We start from the raw sequence: 17512 nt of genomic DNA, 5'->3' as shown, positions 1-17512 counted from the left end.
AATTATTTGACTTGGTGTGTGTTTGTGTGTGTGTGTGTGTGTGTGTGTTCTTTTTTTGTAGTTTGATATAAGGTTTTATTTGCATTGAACTGAGTTTGTGATATATGTTGTTGAGCTGAGAGTGTGTGGCCTGTGTGTGTGTGTGTGTGTATTCAAAGAGCAGGTGTAGCTGAGAGACATTGTGTCAGCCATTTTGTGCCCATATAAAGAAAAGCTGTGTCATAGGCCTAGCTCTGTGTAGCTTAGCTGAGAGACATTGTGTCAGCCATTTTGTGCTCATATAAAGAAAAGCTGTGTCTTAGGCCTAGTTGTGCTAGTGTGTGGTTCCATAAGATTTTGAGAGGCAAACTTTTTCTTGCTGTGACAAAGGAAAATCATTTCACATGTGTGTGTGTGTGTGTGTGTGTGTGTGTGTGTGTGTGTGTGTGTGTGTGTGTTTGTATTTACAAGGTTTTATTTGCATAGAACTGATTTTGTGATATATGTTGTTGAGCTGTGTGTGTGTGTGTGGCTTGTGTGCATTCAAAGAGCAGATATAGGCAAAGCTGTGCTAGTGTTTGGTTTGAGAGGAAAACTTTTTCTTGTTGTGTGGAAAAGGAAAATTATTGGACTTGATGATGATAGATGCATGTTTTTTGTTTGTTTGTTTGTTTGTTTTCTTGTAGTTTTAAATCAGGTATTATTTGCATGGAACTGAGTTAGTGATATGTACTTGAGCTGAGTGTGTGTGGCTTTGTGACAGAGCTATATCTGCTCTTTGAATGTACACCAGTCATAGCTTTGCTAGTGTGTGTGTGTGTGTGTGTGTGTGTGTGTGTGTGTGTGGTTCAACCAGATTTTGAGATGAAAACTTTCTCTTGCTGTGACAAATGAAAATTATTTGACTTGGTGTGTGTTTGTGTGTGTGTGTGTGTTCTTTTTTTGTAGTTTGATATAAGGTTTTATTTGCATTGAACTGAGTTTGTGATATATGTTGTTGAGCTGAGAGTGTGTGGCCTGTGTGTGTGTGTGTGTGTGTGTGTGTGTGTGTGTGTGTATTCAAAGAGCAGGTGTAGCTGAGAGACATTGTGTCGGCCATTTTGTGCCCATATAAAGAAAAGCTGTGTCATAGGCCTAGCTCTGTGTAGCTTAGCTGAGAGACATCGTGTCGGCCATTTTGTGCCCATATAAAGAAAAGCTGTGTCTTAGGCCTAGTTGTGCTCGTGTGTGGTTCCATAAGATTTTGAGAGGCAAACTTTTTCTTGCTGTGACAAAGGAAAACTATTTCACTCGTGTGTGTGTGTGTGTGTGTGTGTGTGTGTGTGTGGTTACAAGGTTTTATTTGCATAGAACTTTTTTTGTGATATATGTTGTTGAGCTGTGTGTGTGTGTGTGGCTTGTGTGCATTCAAAGAGCAGATATAGGCAAAGCTGTGCCAGTGTTTTGTTTGAGAGGAAAACTTATTCTTGTTGTGTGGAAAAGGAAAATTATTAGACTTTATGATGAATCGATGCATGAATTTTTTTTTTTTTTTTTTGTAGTTTTAGATCAGGTTTTATTTGCATGGAACTGAGTTTGTAATATGTGCTTGAGCTGAGTGTGTGTGTGGCTTTGTGACAGAGCTATATCTGCTCTTTGAATGTACACCAGTCATAGCTTTGCTTGTGTGTGTGTGTGTGTGGTTCAACAAGATTTTGAGATGAAAACTTTCTCTTGCTGTGTGAAAAGGGAAATTATTGGACTTGATTATGAAAACTGGCATGTGTGTGTTTTTTGTAGTTTGCTATCATGTTTTATTTGCATGAAACTAAGCTTATGATGTATGTCGCTGAGTGTGTGTGGCTTTTGTGTGCATTCAAAGAGCAGGTGTTGCTGTGTCATAGGCAAAGCTGTGCTAGTGTTTGGTTTGAGAGGAAAACTTTCTCTTGCTGTGTGTAGAGGGAAAATTATTGGACTTGATGATGAGTTGTTGCAGGTGTGTGTGCTTTTTTGTAGTTTGATATCAGGTTTTATTTGCATGGAACTGAGTTTGTGATACATGTTGAGCTGAGTGTGTGTGGCTTGTGTGCATTCAAAAAGCAGGTGTAGAGTGTCATAGTTGGGCTAGGATGTGGTGTAATAACATTTTGAGAGGAAGAATTTTTTGCTGTGTGGAAAAAGGAAAGTTATTTGTTTTGATGATAAATGGTTGCATGTGTTTTTTTGTGTAGGTTTATATCAGGTTTTATTTGCATGGAAGTGTTTGATATATGTAGTTCAGTTGAGTGTGTGGCTTTTGTATGCATTCAAAGAGCAAATAGTTGTGTCATAGGCATAGCTGTGTTAGTGGTTGGTCCAATATGATTGTAAGAGAAGGTCTTCCTTGTGTGACAAAGGGAAATTATTTGATTCAATATTGATAACTGTAATAGTTTTTTTTTTTTTTTTTTTTTCATGCGGGCGTGTGTGTCCTTTGCTGTGTGCATGAACCATAGTTTGATGTATTTAGTTGGTTGTGTCTGTGTCCACCGGCATGGCTAAGCTGTGAGATGTTGTGTCAGCCACTTTCTGTGTAATGAGGAAGCAAATAATGTAATTAGGATGCCAGTTTGCTGGTTTATTATGATTTTGAGAGGAAAAGGTTTTCTTAAGATGTGTCTCTGTTTTGAGCAGCACAGTTGTGTTGTTGGCCATTTTCTTTCTGTTACTTGAACACAATATGGATGCTGGTTTGAGTCTTTAGCATTTTATAAAGAGAAAGACCTTATTTAAAATTAAAACCTAAAAAATTGCTACAGCTAAGTGTATTCAGGATGCTTTCAGTAACTTTCTGTTCAATTAAATGGTGTTTTTCTATTAGACAGGTAATGTTGTTTAAATCAAACAATATGTTTCATTTAATTTACAGATATTGATATCGATTGGCTGTGAGATCTGGTGTTGTTGAGAGCGAGAGACCTGCGAGCGACCTGCGAGTGACCTGCGAGCGACCTGCGAGTGACCTGCGAGCTACATCTGCGATCCCTTGATCCAGGACAAGTTTACACAGACATATTGATTAAATTTAAAAACAAACACATAACTAATTGTTAATCAACACACATAGTTTTACTTTTTTGACACACAGACACACACAGACAGACAGACAGACACACACACACACACACACACACACACTGCCAAGGTAAGTTGAAACGTTTGTGTATTTGAAGGCTGACCTTGTCTGGGAAAGCATTGTTTGTGAGTATGATTGGCACAGATTCACTTGGATTTTTAAAGTTTCTTTGAACTTCGGAGGAAATTTTATTTTATTTTTTGTTTGTTTGTTTGTTTTTCATTCCTAGATGCCCCGTGCCAAGTCCCACCGGCGGGCCCAGGCCCAGAAGCGGAGGATGGCACAGCCGCAGCCATGGACCCCCCAGCCGCCTGTCCCCGAGTTCGTTGCTCGTAAGTATCAAACAGTTTTTTTTTTTTTTTTAATGTTTAACTGATGCAGTTTGAATGTTGTGTGAAGAAGTACGAATTTTGTGTCATCATACTTAACTTTGTTGTCAACCACACAGGGCGCGGTACAGGGTACCGCCATCGCGTGCGGAGATGGCCGACTTCGAAGCTGACCCAGCGGAGCTTCAAGTTGGTCACTCCTGCCCAGAAGCCGGACCAGAAGGTATTAGTTTTTCTTTTTCACAAACACAGTGCTTGTCGTAAGAAGTCGGTGTCTATGTTCTAAAGCCGTGTCTCTGTCGTTGCAGATGGTGTTCGTCGTGGGAGACTCCCACCTGCGGGCCATGGTGGATGGGATCGTCGCGATGCCGGAGGTACCTCTGTGTTTTTCTTTTCTCTCTGTTCCAGGTGCGCATGCAGCAGAGCTGAGGAAGGAGGTGTCCCACGCCGCTCTCCCCTGGACCCCGGACGTGGTGTGTGTGCTCGCCCCGAGCAACAACCTGACAGCCAGCAGGAACATCGGAGAGGCGTCGCTGGACTTCGGTGCTCTCCTGGCTACAGTTTGCAACCGCTGGGCGAAGGTGTGTTTAATTTGCAGTTGGCAGTATTTGTTTTGTCCTGTGCTGTCACAGTAAGCGTGTGTTTTCACATGTGCTTTTTTAGAAACCTAAATGTGATTCTAAACGTGATTTTTTTTTTTGTGTGTGTGTGTGTGTGTGTGTGTGTGTGTGTAGGTGTTCGTGCTGGATTTCCCTCCACGCCTGAACATCGAGCCTGGCCTGCAGGAGCTGTTCCGCCAGGAGTTCCGCCGTGTCGCAGCACGCATGGGTACGTCTTAGTTTTGGTCATCAGTTTGATTATAACTGACGTATCGTGAACCTAACCTCATATGTTTTACATGAGTGTATTTATTACCAGAATGTATGATGTTTCTCACTTTTGCGGCAGGTCTCCCGTACGTGTCTGTGGCAGAGCACCTCCCGATGGATCGTTTGGAGCTGTGGAGCCGTGACGGTGTAAGTACAGCATACTTTGTTGTTGTGACATGACATATTGAAGAGTTGAAGGTTTCCATTTTCGATACACCAGCTGAGCACAATGTGTTCTGTGTTTCACTGTTTTCCAGGTGCACCTCAGCGACAGCGATGGAACGCCGATCCTCGTCCAGGCCCTGTGGGACGCCGCGGTCCGCCAGCTGACTCCTCCTCCTCCTCCTCCTCCTTCGGTGCCCCCCCGGACATCGCCTCGTGCCAGGGTCTCCCCCGTGCTGGTTGTGACAGGACACAGCCCCGCGCCCCGCCACCGTGACCCACTGGAGTGGACCGTCGTCGGACAGGAGGGCAAGGTAATGTGTTTGAGTCATTTTCTGGCTGTACATTTGTGCATCTTTTCTGGTTTTACGCCTTTATTTTGTGTGTGTGTGTGTGTGGTTCAACAAGATTTTGAGATGAAAACTTTCTCTTGCTGTGTGAAAAGGGAAATTATTGGACTTGATTATGAAAACTGGCATGTGTGTGTTTTTTGTAGTTTGCTATCATGTTTTATTTGCATGAAACTAAGCTTATGATGTATGTCGCTGAGTGTGTGTGGCTTTTGTGTGCATTCAAAGAGCAGGTGTTGCTGTGTCATAGGCAAAGCTGTGCTAGTGTTTGGTTTGAGAGGAAAACTTTCTCTTGCTGTGTGTAGAGGGAAAATTATTGGACTTGATGATGAGTTGTTGCAGGTGTGTGTGCTTTTTTGTAGTTTGATATCAGGTTTTATTTGCATGGAACTGAGTTTGTGATACATGTTGAGCTGAGTGTGTGTGGCTTGTGTGCATTCAAAAAGCAGGTGTAGAGTGTCATAGTTGGGCTAGGATGTGGTGTAATAACATTTTGAGAGGAAGAATTTTTTGCTGTGTGGAAAAAGGAAAGTTATTTGTTTTGATGATAAATGGTTGCATGTGTTTTTTTGTGTAGGTTTATATCAGGTTTTATTTGCATGGAAGTGTTTGATATATGTAGTTCAGTTGAGTGTGTGGCTTTTGTATGCATTCAAAGAGCAAATAGTTGTGTCATAGGCATAGCTGTGTTAGTGGTTGGTCCAATATGATTGTAAGAGAAGGTCTTCCTTGTGTGACAAAGGGAAATTATTTGATTCAATATTGATAACTGTAATAGTTTTTTTTTTTTTTTTTTTTTTCATGCGGGCGTGTGTGTCCTTTGCTGTGTGCATGAACCATAGTTTGATGTATTTAGTTGGTTGTGTCTGTGTCCACCGGCATGGCTAAGCTGTGAGATGTTGTGTCAGCCACTTTCTGTGTAATGAGGAAGCAAATAATGTAATTAGGATGCCAGTTTGCTGGTTTATTATGATTTTGAGAGGAAAAGGTTTTCTTAAGATGTGTCTCTGTTTTGAGCAGCACAGTTGTGTTGTTGGCCATTTTCTTTCTGTTACTTGAACACAATATGGATGCTGGTTTGAGTCTTTAGCATTTTATAAAGAGAAAGACCTTATTTAAAATTAAAACCTAAAAAATTGCTACAGCTAAGTGTATTCAGGATGCTTTCAGTAACTTTCTGTTCAATTAAATGGTGTTTTTCTATTAGACAGGTAATGTTGTTTAAATCAAACAATATGTTTCATTTAATTTACAGATATTGATATCGATTGGCTGTGAGATCTGGTGTTGTTGAGAGCGAGAGACCTGCGAGCGACCTGCGAGTGACCTATGAAGTAATCCATATTAGTTCTGACTTTAAGGTGTTTCTGTTAAGTTATAAAATGTTAAATGGGTTTGCCTCTGATGTTTCCTCTTGTCTCTGTGTGAGTGTGTGTGTGAATGGTTGTGAGTTTTTCCGAGTGCGTGCTGTGTCTTTTTGAGCCAGGTCATCATGCTGCTGGTGGTTGTGTGGCTCAGGTCCCAGGCTGCTCCAGTGCATGTGGCTCCCCTCGGCATCCGCATTCCTCATCCACCAACTGTTTTTACATTTTTTCCTTTATATTATACATATAGATCTTTTGTTGTGTTTTTTTTTTCTGTGCTTGCAAAATCCATTGTACGTGTGTATGTCCTGGACAAAATTGAATTTAAGACTGCATTTAACAAGGTTTGTTTTCCTTCTTTTAGACTTCCCGTGTGAGGCGTTCGCCGAAAGGTGTTGCCACAAGGCGTAGAGGAGGAAAGCGGCAGGTTGGTATCATATTTAGTATGTGAAATATGTGGATTGTTTTTGTCGTATTTTGATAACACGTGCAGAACCCGAATGAATGAGTGCATTATTGAAATGAGTCTTTTGTCTTCCCCCATCTTTTTTAGGTGCCGGCAACACCTTCACCTGCCCGTGTCACCGTGCCTGCCTCCGGGCCCAGACCAGCGGTGCAGCAGGTTTGTCTTTGTTTATATATATATATATTATGTGAATTATTATTATGACAGGTAACAGGGAAATGGTTCTCCTGTTTTCTTTAGTAAAACCATGTTTTGTTTTGTGTGTGTGTGTGTGTGTGTCAGGTGGAGGCGACAGCCCAGGAGTCGTCCAGCGTGGTGCCAGGGGTGGTCGTCGTCCGGGAGGAGGTTGCCGCAGCGTGCCCGGCCGTCCCGGAGGTACAGCAGAGTACTTTTTATAACGTGCAGAACCCGAGTGAATGAGTGCATTATGTAAATGAGGCTTTTTTTCTTCCCCATCTTTTTTAGGTGCCGGCGAGACCTTCACCAGCCCGTGTGACCGTGTCCGCCTCCGGGCCCAGACCAGCGGTGCAGCAGGTTTGTCTTTGTTTAAATATAATATGTGAGTTAGCATTGAGAGGTAGCAGGAAAATGGTTCTCCTGTTTTCATATTTGTCTGTGTACATTCTGTTTTATCTAGTTATTCTCAATTGCACTCAGTATTATTTACACTGTTTATTCAGTTGTTTACACTGTTTAGTCTGTTGTTTACATTCTGTTTCATCTAGTTACTCTCAATTGCACTCATTATTATTTAGCTCTTGTTTTTTAGCACTAGTTATATAGATCATATTGCACTAGCACTATATAGATTATATTTAATTTTTAAATGGTCCCATAATTCCATCTCTGCTGTAATCCGGAAGTCAAGCAACGACATTTCGTTGCCAAAATCTCACTGCTGTGTTTTTTTTTTTTTTTTTTTTTATCAGGTGGAGGCGACAGCCCAGGAGTCGGCCAGCGAGGTGCCGGGAGTGGTCGCCAGTCAGGAGGAGGTCGCCACAGCGAGCTCTGCTGTCCCAGAGGAGCGACAGAAGATCTTCAAAGCTAAGGCTGTTTTTGTTCCTTCTATTTGTGTTAGAGATGTTCAGTCAGAGTCTAGCGCTAATGCTGTGGCAACAGGGTCTAACACAGATAGCAGCAGGATTAGGCTAGCTAAAGTTGTGCGCGGGTCATTTCATCAGGGAAATGCCCGATTTGTGTATGCAGGTGTGCAGTGTATGGCTATAGCTTTGGTCAGTTTAGCCAAACACACGGTGAGGAGCGCGTTCTCGTGGGACAGGCTGGATCTGGATCGCGCGTTGGTTGAAGGTGATGAGTTGTACACCAGTTTGCGTGACCTCAACATCTTCAGCCATGTGTCTAATCTGCTGTCTGTGCCAGATTTGCCACAGCAGTTGGAATTAGACGGACAGCTGTTTAGGTTTGGTTTTGGCGACACAGTGTTAGGCGAAGTAGGCGTGACCGAAGGTGAATACATCGATTTCGGTGTATTCATCAGCTTGCGAAATGGACTGGAGAGAATCTTCAGTCAATACACCACATGTCTTTTGACAATGTGCGGAAACACCACTGCCATCGTGCGTGAGGGTGGACGGTTCGCTGTGGTCGACAGTCACTCACGCAGTAGCACTGGCTTGTTACACCACAATGGTACAAGCGTGGTTCTGCATTTCGCCTGTCTTGACGACCTGCACCACTACATCTGTCGTTTGGCCGACAGTCTCCGTTCGAGGGAGAAGCTCTTTGAGCTGTGTGGTGTGACGGTCAGCACAGGTGCAAGTCCAGCGCGGTCTGGTGTGTCTGTGGAGAGTCTCGTCACTGGGATGAGCGCTGCTCCAGCACCAGAGTCTAGTGTGCTCACTGAGGCTGGGAGAAAAAGTGAGGTGTCTGCAGGCGTTTGTGTGCCTGAGTGTGGTGTCAGCATTGCCGCAAGTCCGGCACTGTCTGGCATTTCTGTGTTGACTTTCTCCAGCGAGGTGAGCAGCGGTTCAGCGGCAGAACCAATGGTGATCGATGGCAGAAAGCGTGTCATTTCTTCCGACACTTGTATGTCGAAGAAATCCAAGAGTTTCGATGTCCGAGAGGTTAATTTGGACGTCGAATTTGTTAGCGAGGTGAGAAGCGAAGAGCTGGTCTTCCATCCCCTCGGCATAGATGTTTGTCGTGCTTTATGCACAAAGTTGAACGTCGATTGCGTGAAGGTTGTTAGTCCGGTAGCCACAGAGGAGGGGTTGTTAGGTGTTCCTTGTAGCAAAGAGAGGATTGTGGCCGATGGTAACTGCTTCTTCAGAGCCATCTCTCAGGCGGTGAGTGGTTCTCAGAAGCACCATCGTAAGATTAGGTTAGCTGTATGTAAAGAGTTAGAAAGGAACACGACTAGGTATCAGAGTCTTTTGAGGACTGAGTACTCCTCTGTGTTAGAGTATATTCAGCAGTCCAGGATGAGATGTGTCGGTAGTTGGGCCACAGAGGTGGAAATTCAGGCGGCGGCCGATTGGTTAGGCGTTAGTGTGTTTATTTTTCATGGAGAACGTTGGATAAAGTATAGCTGTAGCAGTAAGCATTTGTCAGTGGAGTGTGTTTATTTAGAGAATGTCATGGGGCAGCATTTTGAGAATGTTGTTTGTGTGTGTAATCCTGGACTGCAGAGTTGCAATAGGTATTGTAAAGTTAGTGAAGTCAGTGGTTACAGCATTAGGTCTAGAAGGGTGGATGTTGTAGGTAGTGACAACACAGCGGTTAGGTGTGATGTAGTAGGTTCTGTTGTAGGTGTAGTGAATAGTAACAAGGTTGTGGAGGCTGCTAGTGAGGCAGTGTTAGGTAGAATGACTGTGAAGTCTAAGTATCTGAGGAGGAAAAAAAGGACACAGGAAAAGTTGGATATTTCACTTAGGGAGAAACGTCAGTTGAGGGTTAGGAAGACATATAAGGAAAATGTGTTCTTCAGGCAGAAGGCAAAGTTGTTGAGCGTAGAAAAGTATTGTAAGGATTTGGCCCACAGAGAGAGGGTTAAAGAGTTGAGCGTTAGTAAATACAGAGAAAGCATTGAACATAGGGAGAGAGTTAAGGCCAGGAGTGTGGGCAAATACAGGGACAGCAGTGAGCATAGGGAGAGACTTAAGGCCAGGAGTTCTGTCAAATATAGGGACAGTAGTGAGTATAGGGAGAGACTTAAGGCCAAGAGTGTGGGCAAATATAGGGACAGCAGTGAGCATAGGGAGAGACTTAAGGCCAGGAGTTCTGTCAAATATAGGGACAGCAGTGAGCATAGGGAGAGAGTTAAGGCCATGAGTTCTGTCAAATATAGGGACAGCAGTGAGCATAGAGAGACAGTTAAGGCCAGGAGTTTTGCTAAATATAGGGACAGCATTGAGCATAGAGAGAAACATAAAGAAAGGAGCAAGAGTAGGAGTAAGGCTAAGTATCATGGTAGTGTAGAGTACAAGCAGAGAGTTGTTTCCAGTGTTAAGTTAGGAAGAAAGCAGAGAGTAGAGAAATCTAAAGATTTTGGGTTTGTTATGGATCAGTTTTTAGGAAAGGTCAGAGATGGACCTGATTTTGTGTGCTGTGTGTGTCATAGGTTGTTTTTTAGATATCAGGTGGTGATTTGTGAAAGGGAAGCGTATAGGCAAAGTTCAGTGACAGTGTCTACTGCAGATAGGTGTATAGGCGGACAGTATTTGCATAGGTGTAGTGGGGAGTGTGTTGCGCCGTGTTCGTTGGTTTCATCGCGCGGTAATTTGTGGATTTGTTACACTTGTAATAGAAAGCTTAGTTCAGGTGAGATGCCAGCTGAATGCTGGGTTAACAACTTGGAGCTTGATCCCATTCCTGCTGAACTGGGATCTTTGAATAGTTTAGAACAGCATCTTATTGCGTTACATATTCCATTCATGAAGATGTTGGCACTGCCTAAAGGCGGGCAGAATGGAGTACATGGACCGGTGACATGTGTTCCAGCCAACATTGTTCAGACTGCGAATGTGTTGCCGCGTTCGAGCATGGAGGGGTCTCTGCTTCAGGTTAAGCTGAAGCGGAAACTCACATATAAAGGGCATTACGAGTACCAGTTTGTGGATACGTTGCGTGTAAGACAGGCGCTAGAGTATTTAAAGAGGACAAATGTACATTATAGAGGTATTGACTTTAATGAGGATTGGGTCAATGAGTTTGTTAGGGAGGAAGACAGGGAGAGGGAAGAGGCCGAGTCAGGCAGTGAGGATGAGGTTCAGGGTAGGTCAGGTCAGGTTACGGTTCAGTCTGAAATGTGTGATCTAGCAGAATCAGCAGACATAGGACAGGATGAACTGTTACATGACAGACAACAGCACTGCATGTTTCAGGACACTTGTCTTATGCCTGTTGATATTGGTCAGGAAGCTTTAGATCAGTATTTTAAGGATATTTTGAACATTGCGCCTGCAGAAGGGAATAGTCCGGTAAGAATGCTTTCTGACCACACGAACGAGGCAAAGTGTTTCCCGGTGTTGTTTCCCACGGGCGGTAAGACGTATCATGATGGTCGGTGGCACGACTTGACGTTGGCGCGTTATCTTAATAATAGGATTATGCATGCCGACGGTCGTTTTGCGCGTAATGTAGAGTATATATTTTTTGCGCAGTACGTGTCGGAGTTGGACAAGGTTGTGTCCAGTGTTTCTGTTGCGCTGCGTAAAGATAAAGGAGGTCAGAGGCCTCAACGGGTTAGTGAGGATATGTTGGCAGATGCGGACGCCTTGAAGCAGTTGTTGGCGTGTGATGATGGGTTTAGGTTTCTTAAACCCATCAGAGGAACTCCGGCCTTCTGGCAGTCTGTCCAGAAGGACGTGATGGCTTGTGTGCGACAGTTAGGCATTCCGACGTGGTTTTGTTCGTTTTCGTCTGCGGATATGCGCTGGCAGAATCTTCTGACCAGCATCCTGAAACAGGAAGGCAGATCGCAGACGGTAGAGGATTTGGAGTGGGCTGATAGGTGCGCGTTGTTGCGACGTAATCCTGTGACCGCGGCGCGAATGTTTGACTACAGGTGGCATTGTTTTCTGAAAGAGGTTCTCATGTCTCCCTGTCAACCAATCGGTAAAATAATCGATTACTTTTATAGGGTAGAATTTCAACAGAGAGGCTCACCACATGTACATTGTTTGTTTTGGATCGAGGGTGCTCCCCAAATTGATAAAAACACAGACGAGGAAGTTATAGAATTTATTGACCGTTACGTTACGTGTGAGCTACCCTCAGATGATGACACACTATTGGACACGGTGTCATCTGTTCAAACGCATTCCAAACGACATTCAAAGTCATGCAGAAAACACAAAACGACATGTCGTTTCAATTTTCCAAAACCTGTTTCTGCGCGCACATTCATTTGTAGAATGCGAGAGTGCAAGTGTGATAAGAACAAGAAGACAGGTGAGGCTGAATCTAATTCAGAAAACAAGCCAGCCTGTAAATGTTTTGAGGATAGGGATAGGATGCCAAAAGAGTTTGCTCATAAAATTCTTGAAGATGTTAAAAAAGCTGTGGAACGCGATGTGCCTCCTGCTAGTGTAGAGGAGTTGTTTCATAGTTTGCGCATTAATCAGGAGATCTTTGAGTGTGCTTATAGGCGTTTAGAGAAGAAGCACAAGGTTGTATATAGGAGAGGGGTGAACGAGGTTTGGGTAAATCAATATAGTAAGCAGTTGTTGAAGTGTTGGAATGCTAACATGGACATTAGCTTTGTCACCGACGCCTACGCAGTAGTGATATACATAATATCGTATATTACGAAAGCAGAGAGAGAAATTGGCCTGTTATTGACTAATGCCCAAAAAGAAGCAAAAAAACAAGGGAATCTCTCTGCTAAAGAAGCCCTGCGTAAGCTGGGCAGTGTATATTTACACAACAGAGATGTTTGTGCGCAGGAGGCGGTGTATAGGCTAACGAACATGCACCTTAGGGAGTGTTCCAGAAAGGTTGTGTTTGTGCCGACAGGCAGTAGGATAGTTAGAATGAGTTTGCCCCTCAGTGTGTTGAGGCAGATGGCGGCCTCCCGTGATCTACGGGAGGAGGATATGTTTATGATTAGTATAGTAGATAGGTATAGGAATAGGCCTGACAGCGTAGTGTTTGATAACATGTATATGGCTACCTTTGCATCTGAGTATCGTGTTCTCAGCAAAAATGAGATGTCTAAAGACAGAATTGAACTGAAGAATGACTTAGGATTCATTCTTAGGAGAACACGCACTCAGTTTGCAGTGGTGCGATACATGCGTTTTAATTTGGATAGAGAGGAGGAGGCACATTTTCAGAGCCTGTTGCAGTTGTTTCTTCCTTATAGAACTGACTCAGACCTCAAACCTGATGGCTTTGAGCTGTTTGAGCAGTTCTATAACGATGGTGAGGTGTTGTTTAGCGACGGCTCTGTACATTCGGTTAGTGATGTTGTCGATGAGAATAGGGCAAGGTTTGAGGTAAATTGTCCTCACCTTGAGTTAGCTCAGGAGATAGCTGCGCAAAACAACGGTGTAGATGAGGATGTTTGGGGTGAGCTTTGTCCTGAACAGGAAGCGGAACGCCTTGAGGGTTTAGAGGAGATGAGGCAGCAGCGGGAAGGTGAGTTAGCTGAGGAACAGCTAGTTGAGTCGTTAGTGAATGTGCCAGATTTGATTGTTGGTGGCAGACAGGTAGCGCAGTTAGAGAGAAACAGGTCCATTTTATCTAGAACTGAGGGTTTAGCGCTTGTTAGGTCTCTGAATGAGACACAGCTTGCTGTTTTTTATAGGGTGAGACACTGGTGTCTGCAGAAGGTGATGGGTAAAAACCCAGAGCCTCTGCGTGTATTTGTGACAGGTGGTGCAGGGACGGGGAAAAGTCATTTAATTAGGGCTATCCAGTATGAGGCAGCGCGGCTGCTGTCAACACTTTGTGATCAACCAGACGATATCTGTGTTTTGTTAACTGCTCCTACTGGAATAGCTGCATACAATTTAAATGCAGCAACAATTCATCACACATTGAGTATTGGCAAACAGGCTAGTTTACCTTACACCCCTCTGGGTGAAGATAAACTAAACTCTTTGCGAGCAAAATTAAGTCACCTCCAAATTTTAATTATAGATGAAATAAGTATGGTTAATCACAACTTGTTGGCTTATGTCCACGGTAGATTGAGACAGATTAAACAGACAGGCGACTTTTCCCCGTTTGGTAATGTTAGCGTGATAGCTGTCGGAGACTTCTATCAGTTGCCTCCCGTTAAAGGGAAGCCTCTGTATAGTAGTCCTGTTGGTGTGGACCTGTGGTGTAATTTCAGCACCGTGGAGCTGAAAAAGATAGTTAGGCAGAAGGATAGTGTTTTTGCAGAGATGCTGAATAGGTTAAGAGTGCGTTCCAGGGCCACCCCAATGTTAGATAGCGACGTTGAAATGTTGAAGATGCGCGAGACCGGCGAGGTGAGCTCAGCCTTGCATATCTTTGCGACGAATAGGCAAGTAAGTGAGCACAACCTAAATTATCTGTTTGACTGTTGTCCTGATTATGTCACCATTGAGGCGCAGGATTTTGTGACTAACAGGACAACAGGGAATTTGGAACGGATGCCCGGGCATCACGGCGTTGCGGCGGACACGTCTCTACCGGAGACTTTGTGTATAGCGAGGAACGCGCGAGTCATGTTATGTAAGAACGTGGATGTTGCGGACGGCCTGGTCAATGGAGCATGTGGCACGGTTACTCAGATAGTTTTTGGAGAGGATTCCACGTTTCCTCTCACCGTGTATGTTAGATTTGATGATGTGAATATTGGTTCAGATAGGAGGAAAAACCGTGCACATGCAGCAGTAGAATGCCTGCAGTCTACTGCCATTGATCCAGAGGAGGATAGAGCCACCAAGCGTGGCGGTTTGCGTCGTCAGTTTCCTCTGAGGTTAGCGTGGGCTTGCACTGTTCACAAAGTGCAAGGACTCACTGTGGACGAGGCGGTAGTGTCTTTGAAGAGGGTGTTTGCACCGGGGCAGGCATATGTAGCGCTTAGTCGTGTTAGGGCCTTGTCTGGACTGATCATCGAGGATTTTTCAGAGAAGGCAATTTATTGCAAGAACGCCATAAAGGAGGCCTTGGATAGCATGCCTCCATTTTTGATTGAGCAGCCAGAGCCTTCATTAAATGCACACAGTTTCTCTGTGTATTTAATGAACGTTCAAAATTTAAGTCGGCATGTGTTAGATTTGGTGTCTTGCACGCAGCATTTACAGCTTACCTGTATTGCTGTGACAGAAACGTGGCTCACTGCACAGTCTTCATTAGACGGTGTCCAAATTGAAGGTTACACTTTCCACAATCGTCCTCGTGGCTTGTGTTACAGCAGCAGTAACCCCAAATTGTTAGAGCTAAAGAACCTAGAACACGGTGGAGTTGGTTTGTATAGCGTAGACAATTTGGACTGTGATATTCTGCAGGTGCCCGATTTGAATCTGGAGTGTTTGGTGTGCCTGTGCAACAAATTCAACATATTGTTGGCAGTAATTTATCGTCCACCGTGTTATCCAAATTCTTTATTCAAGCAAAATCTGGGGAAGTTACTTGATTGGTTAAATCCAATCAGTAACACAATTGTAATAATGGGGGATTTCAATGAGAATATTTTGAAAACATCCTCAATTTGCAAATTTATGGGTGAAAAAGGATTTAGTCAGCATGTAACACAGGAAACTACAGAGAAGGGGACACTAATTGATCACGTTTATGTTAAAACAACACAGTATAATGTGGAGTGTGCAGTGATGCCCACGTATTTTAGTGATCACGAAGGTGTTGTATGTAGTTTTAGTGTTAATGATGATCAGGGGTTAGTTGTTGACTTCGAGGAGGTAGAGGGCCTCTTCGAGTCAGACGTGGATTTTGATGAGGGTTAGGTTGTTTTGTTTGGCAAAGGAAGCAAACAATGAATTCACACGACCGGTGTGAACTCTTTGTTTGATGAGTCAAACGGAGCTACATTGCAGTGTCCCGGTGCAAATGTTAGTGTTGTTGCGTTTGTGTGTTGGTTAAGAGGAAACTGACTTGTAGTGTGTTGTGTTGTTCATGGTGTGTACATTGGCTACCACTATGAATGTTGTCTTTTTAGAGCCTGTCCCACTGTAATTGTATAGATTGTTATTTATTGTCATTATTTATAGTATTTATATCGTGTATTTATTATTGATTTTAGATTATGTATTTATGATGTGGAATAGATGATCATGGTTAGATCTTAGATTAAGCAAATCATGTGTTTCAGGGGGAATTAGGGAAGGTTTAGTTTTGGAGTATCATGTGTAGGGACGTATATCATGTAATCATGTGTCACAGGTTTATGGATGTGTTAGTCTCTGTTTGCCACGTGTTAGCTGTTGGTCTCTGTTTAAAGTTTAAATGTGAAGAGTTCATTTGCAAAAACAGATAAAAGCCATTCTTAAAATGGATACACCGTTTCACTGATACTGCTTGGAGTACACACACACATACACACACACACACACACACACACACAAAGCATGATTTAGGATAATAAACATTATGCCAGGCTAAGTAAACATATATAAATAATAAATAATAGAAATAAATATAAAGTAAATTTTAATACAATTCAAAAAAGTTTAAAAAGGTTTAATGAACTCAAATGGGGATCTGTTTTTGCAAATGAGCTCTTCATGCATATCTGTTAAAATTTTAAATGTATGTCTGTTTAAAGCTTAAATGTATATCTGTTTAAAGTTGAAATGTATATAGTTCTGCATGTTTGAGTTCATGTCACCTTCATGTGTACTGTCTGTACACAAGAGGTTCACTTTCAATACTGAAGTGTTCCCTCTGGTGTGCATGAACTCAGAGCAAATCTGTTGTGGCACAACAAGGCACAGACTCCCCATTCTGTACGCCTGAGCTGCCACAACAGGACAGTTATTTAAAAAAAAAACAAAAAAAAAAAACATCTGTTTGCAGTGGTCTGTTTTCCAGGTTTTCTGCTCCCATATGTGTCCCCCATTCTTATCTTTTCTGTCTCTCTATGCCTTGCCTACTTTACACAGTTGCATGGCCCTGTCAACAAATTGTAGTTACTTTAGTTATAGTGTACTATGAAATGCTGTTAGTCAGTGATGTTTGCTTCAAAATGTTCTTTTTTACTCTGAGGGGAACTTCCTGGTTGAAGGTGCTACTGTGGTGCAGCGTCCCAAACTTCCCTACCTCCCAAGTGATGATGATGTCGCCTTGTAGCAAGTGGCATCGTGGGACAGAGACAGCACATGCATTGTACCTATGTCCTGTCAAAGTGGTTCAGATGAACTTTAGTCTCAGTATTGTAGGTCTGGGAAATGAGATGTATGAGGTAATAGTTAAAAAAGTAATCCTATCTTAATTGTAGTTTGTTATGTGTTTACAACATCTGTTGCACGTCTGTCCGTCCTGGGGAGGGATCCCTCCTCTGTTGCTCCCCTGAGGTTTCTTCCTATTTTTCTCCCTGTTAAAGGGGTTTTTTAGGGAGTTGTTCCTCATCCGATGTGAGGGTCTAAGGACAGAGGATGTTGTATTGTTCTGTAAAGCCCTTTGGGACAAATTTGTATTTGTGATTCTGGGCTATACAAATAAATAAAATTGAATTGAATTGGAATCCAGGCCTATGCTATTTTATTTTTCTTACATGAACAATACATGAAGTACAGCCATGATTTTTCTAAATGTTTGTCTTGACAGAATAAATAACTAAACTGTACTGAAAAAATGTCAATGACTAAAAGTAAAGTGCAATCATCAAAACATTTACATGTAAATAAAATTGAATTGAAAAATAAATTTTATATTCTAAAGTACAAGATGTTGTCTGTCATATTATGAATGAAGGTCCTTTTAATGTATTGTGAAAAACAAGTCTGT

General features: G+C 42.9%; 1 protein-coding gene across 1 annotated transcript in view; it reads left to right on the top strand.

Moving 5' to 3' along the window:
* LOC115356612 (uncharacterized) overlaps positions 1 to 4382 on the top strand; it is a gene marked incomplete at its 3' end in the record, with an annotated part of 42285 nt that extends 37903 nt beyond the window's left edge. Inside the window, exons 2-6 of the mRNA XM_030047829.1 lie at positions 3303 to 3405; positions 3522 to 3625; positions 3711 to 3983; positions 4137 to 4230; positions 4351 to 4382. Coding sequence (XP_029903689.1) covers positions 3303 to 3405; positions 3522 to 3625; positions 3711 to 3983; positions 4137 to 4230; positions 4351 to 4382 — 606 coding nt within the window. The remainder of the gene's footprint in view (positions 1 to 3302; positions 3406 to 3521; positions 3626 to 3710; positions 3984 to 4136; positions 4231 to 4350) is intronic.
* Positions 4383 to 17512: the final 13130 nt, after the last annotated feature.

The sequence above is a fragment of the Myripristis murdjan genome, chromosome 24, assembly GCF_902150065.1.
Source record: "Myripristis murdjan chromosome 24, fMyrMur1.1, whole genome shotgun sequence".
Taxonomy (NCBI): Eukaryota; Metazoa; Chordata; class Actinopteri; order Holocentriformes; family Holocentridae; genus Myripristis; species Myripristis murdjan.
Note: the sequence above shows the minus strand (reverse complement) of the source record. Positions and strands in the feature narration are given on the sequence as shown.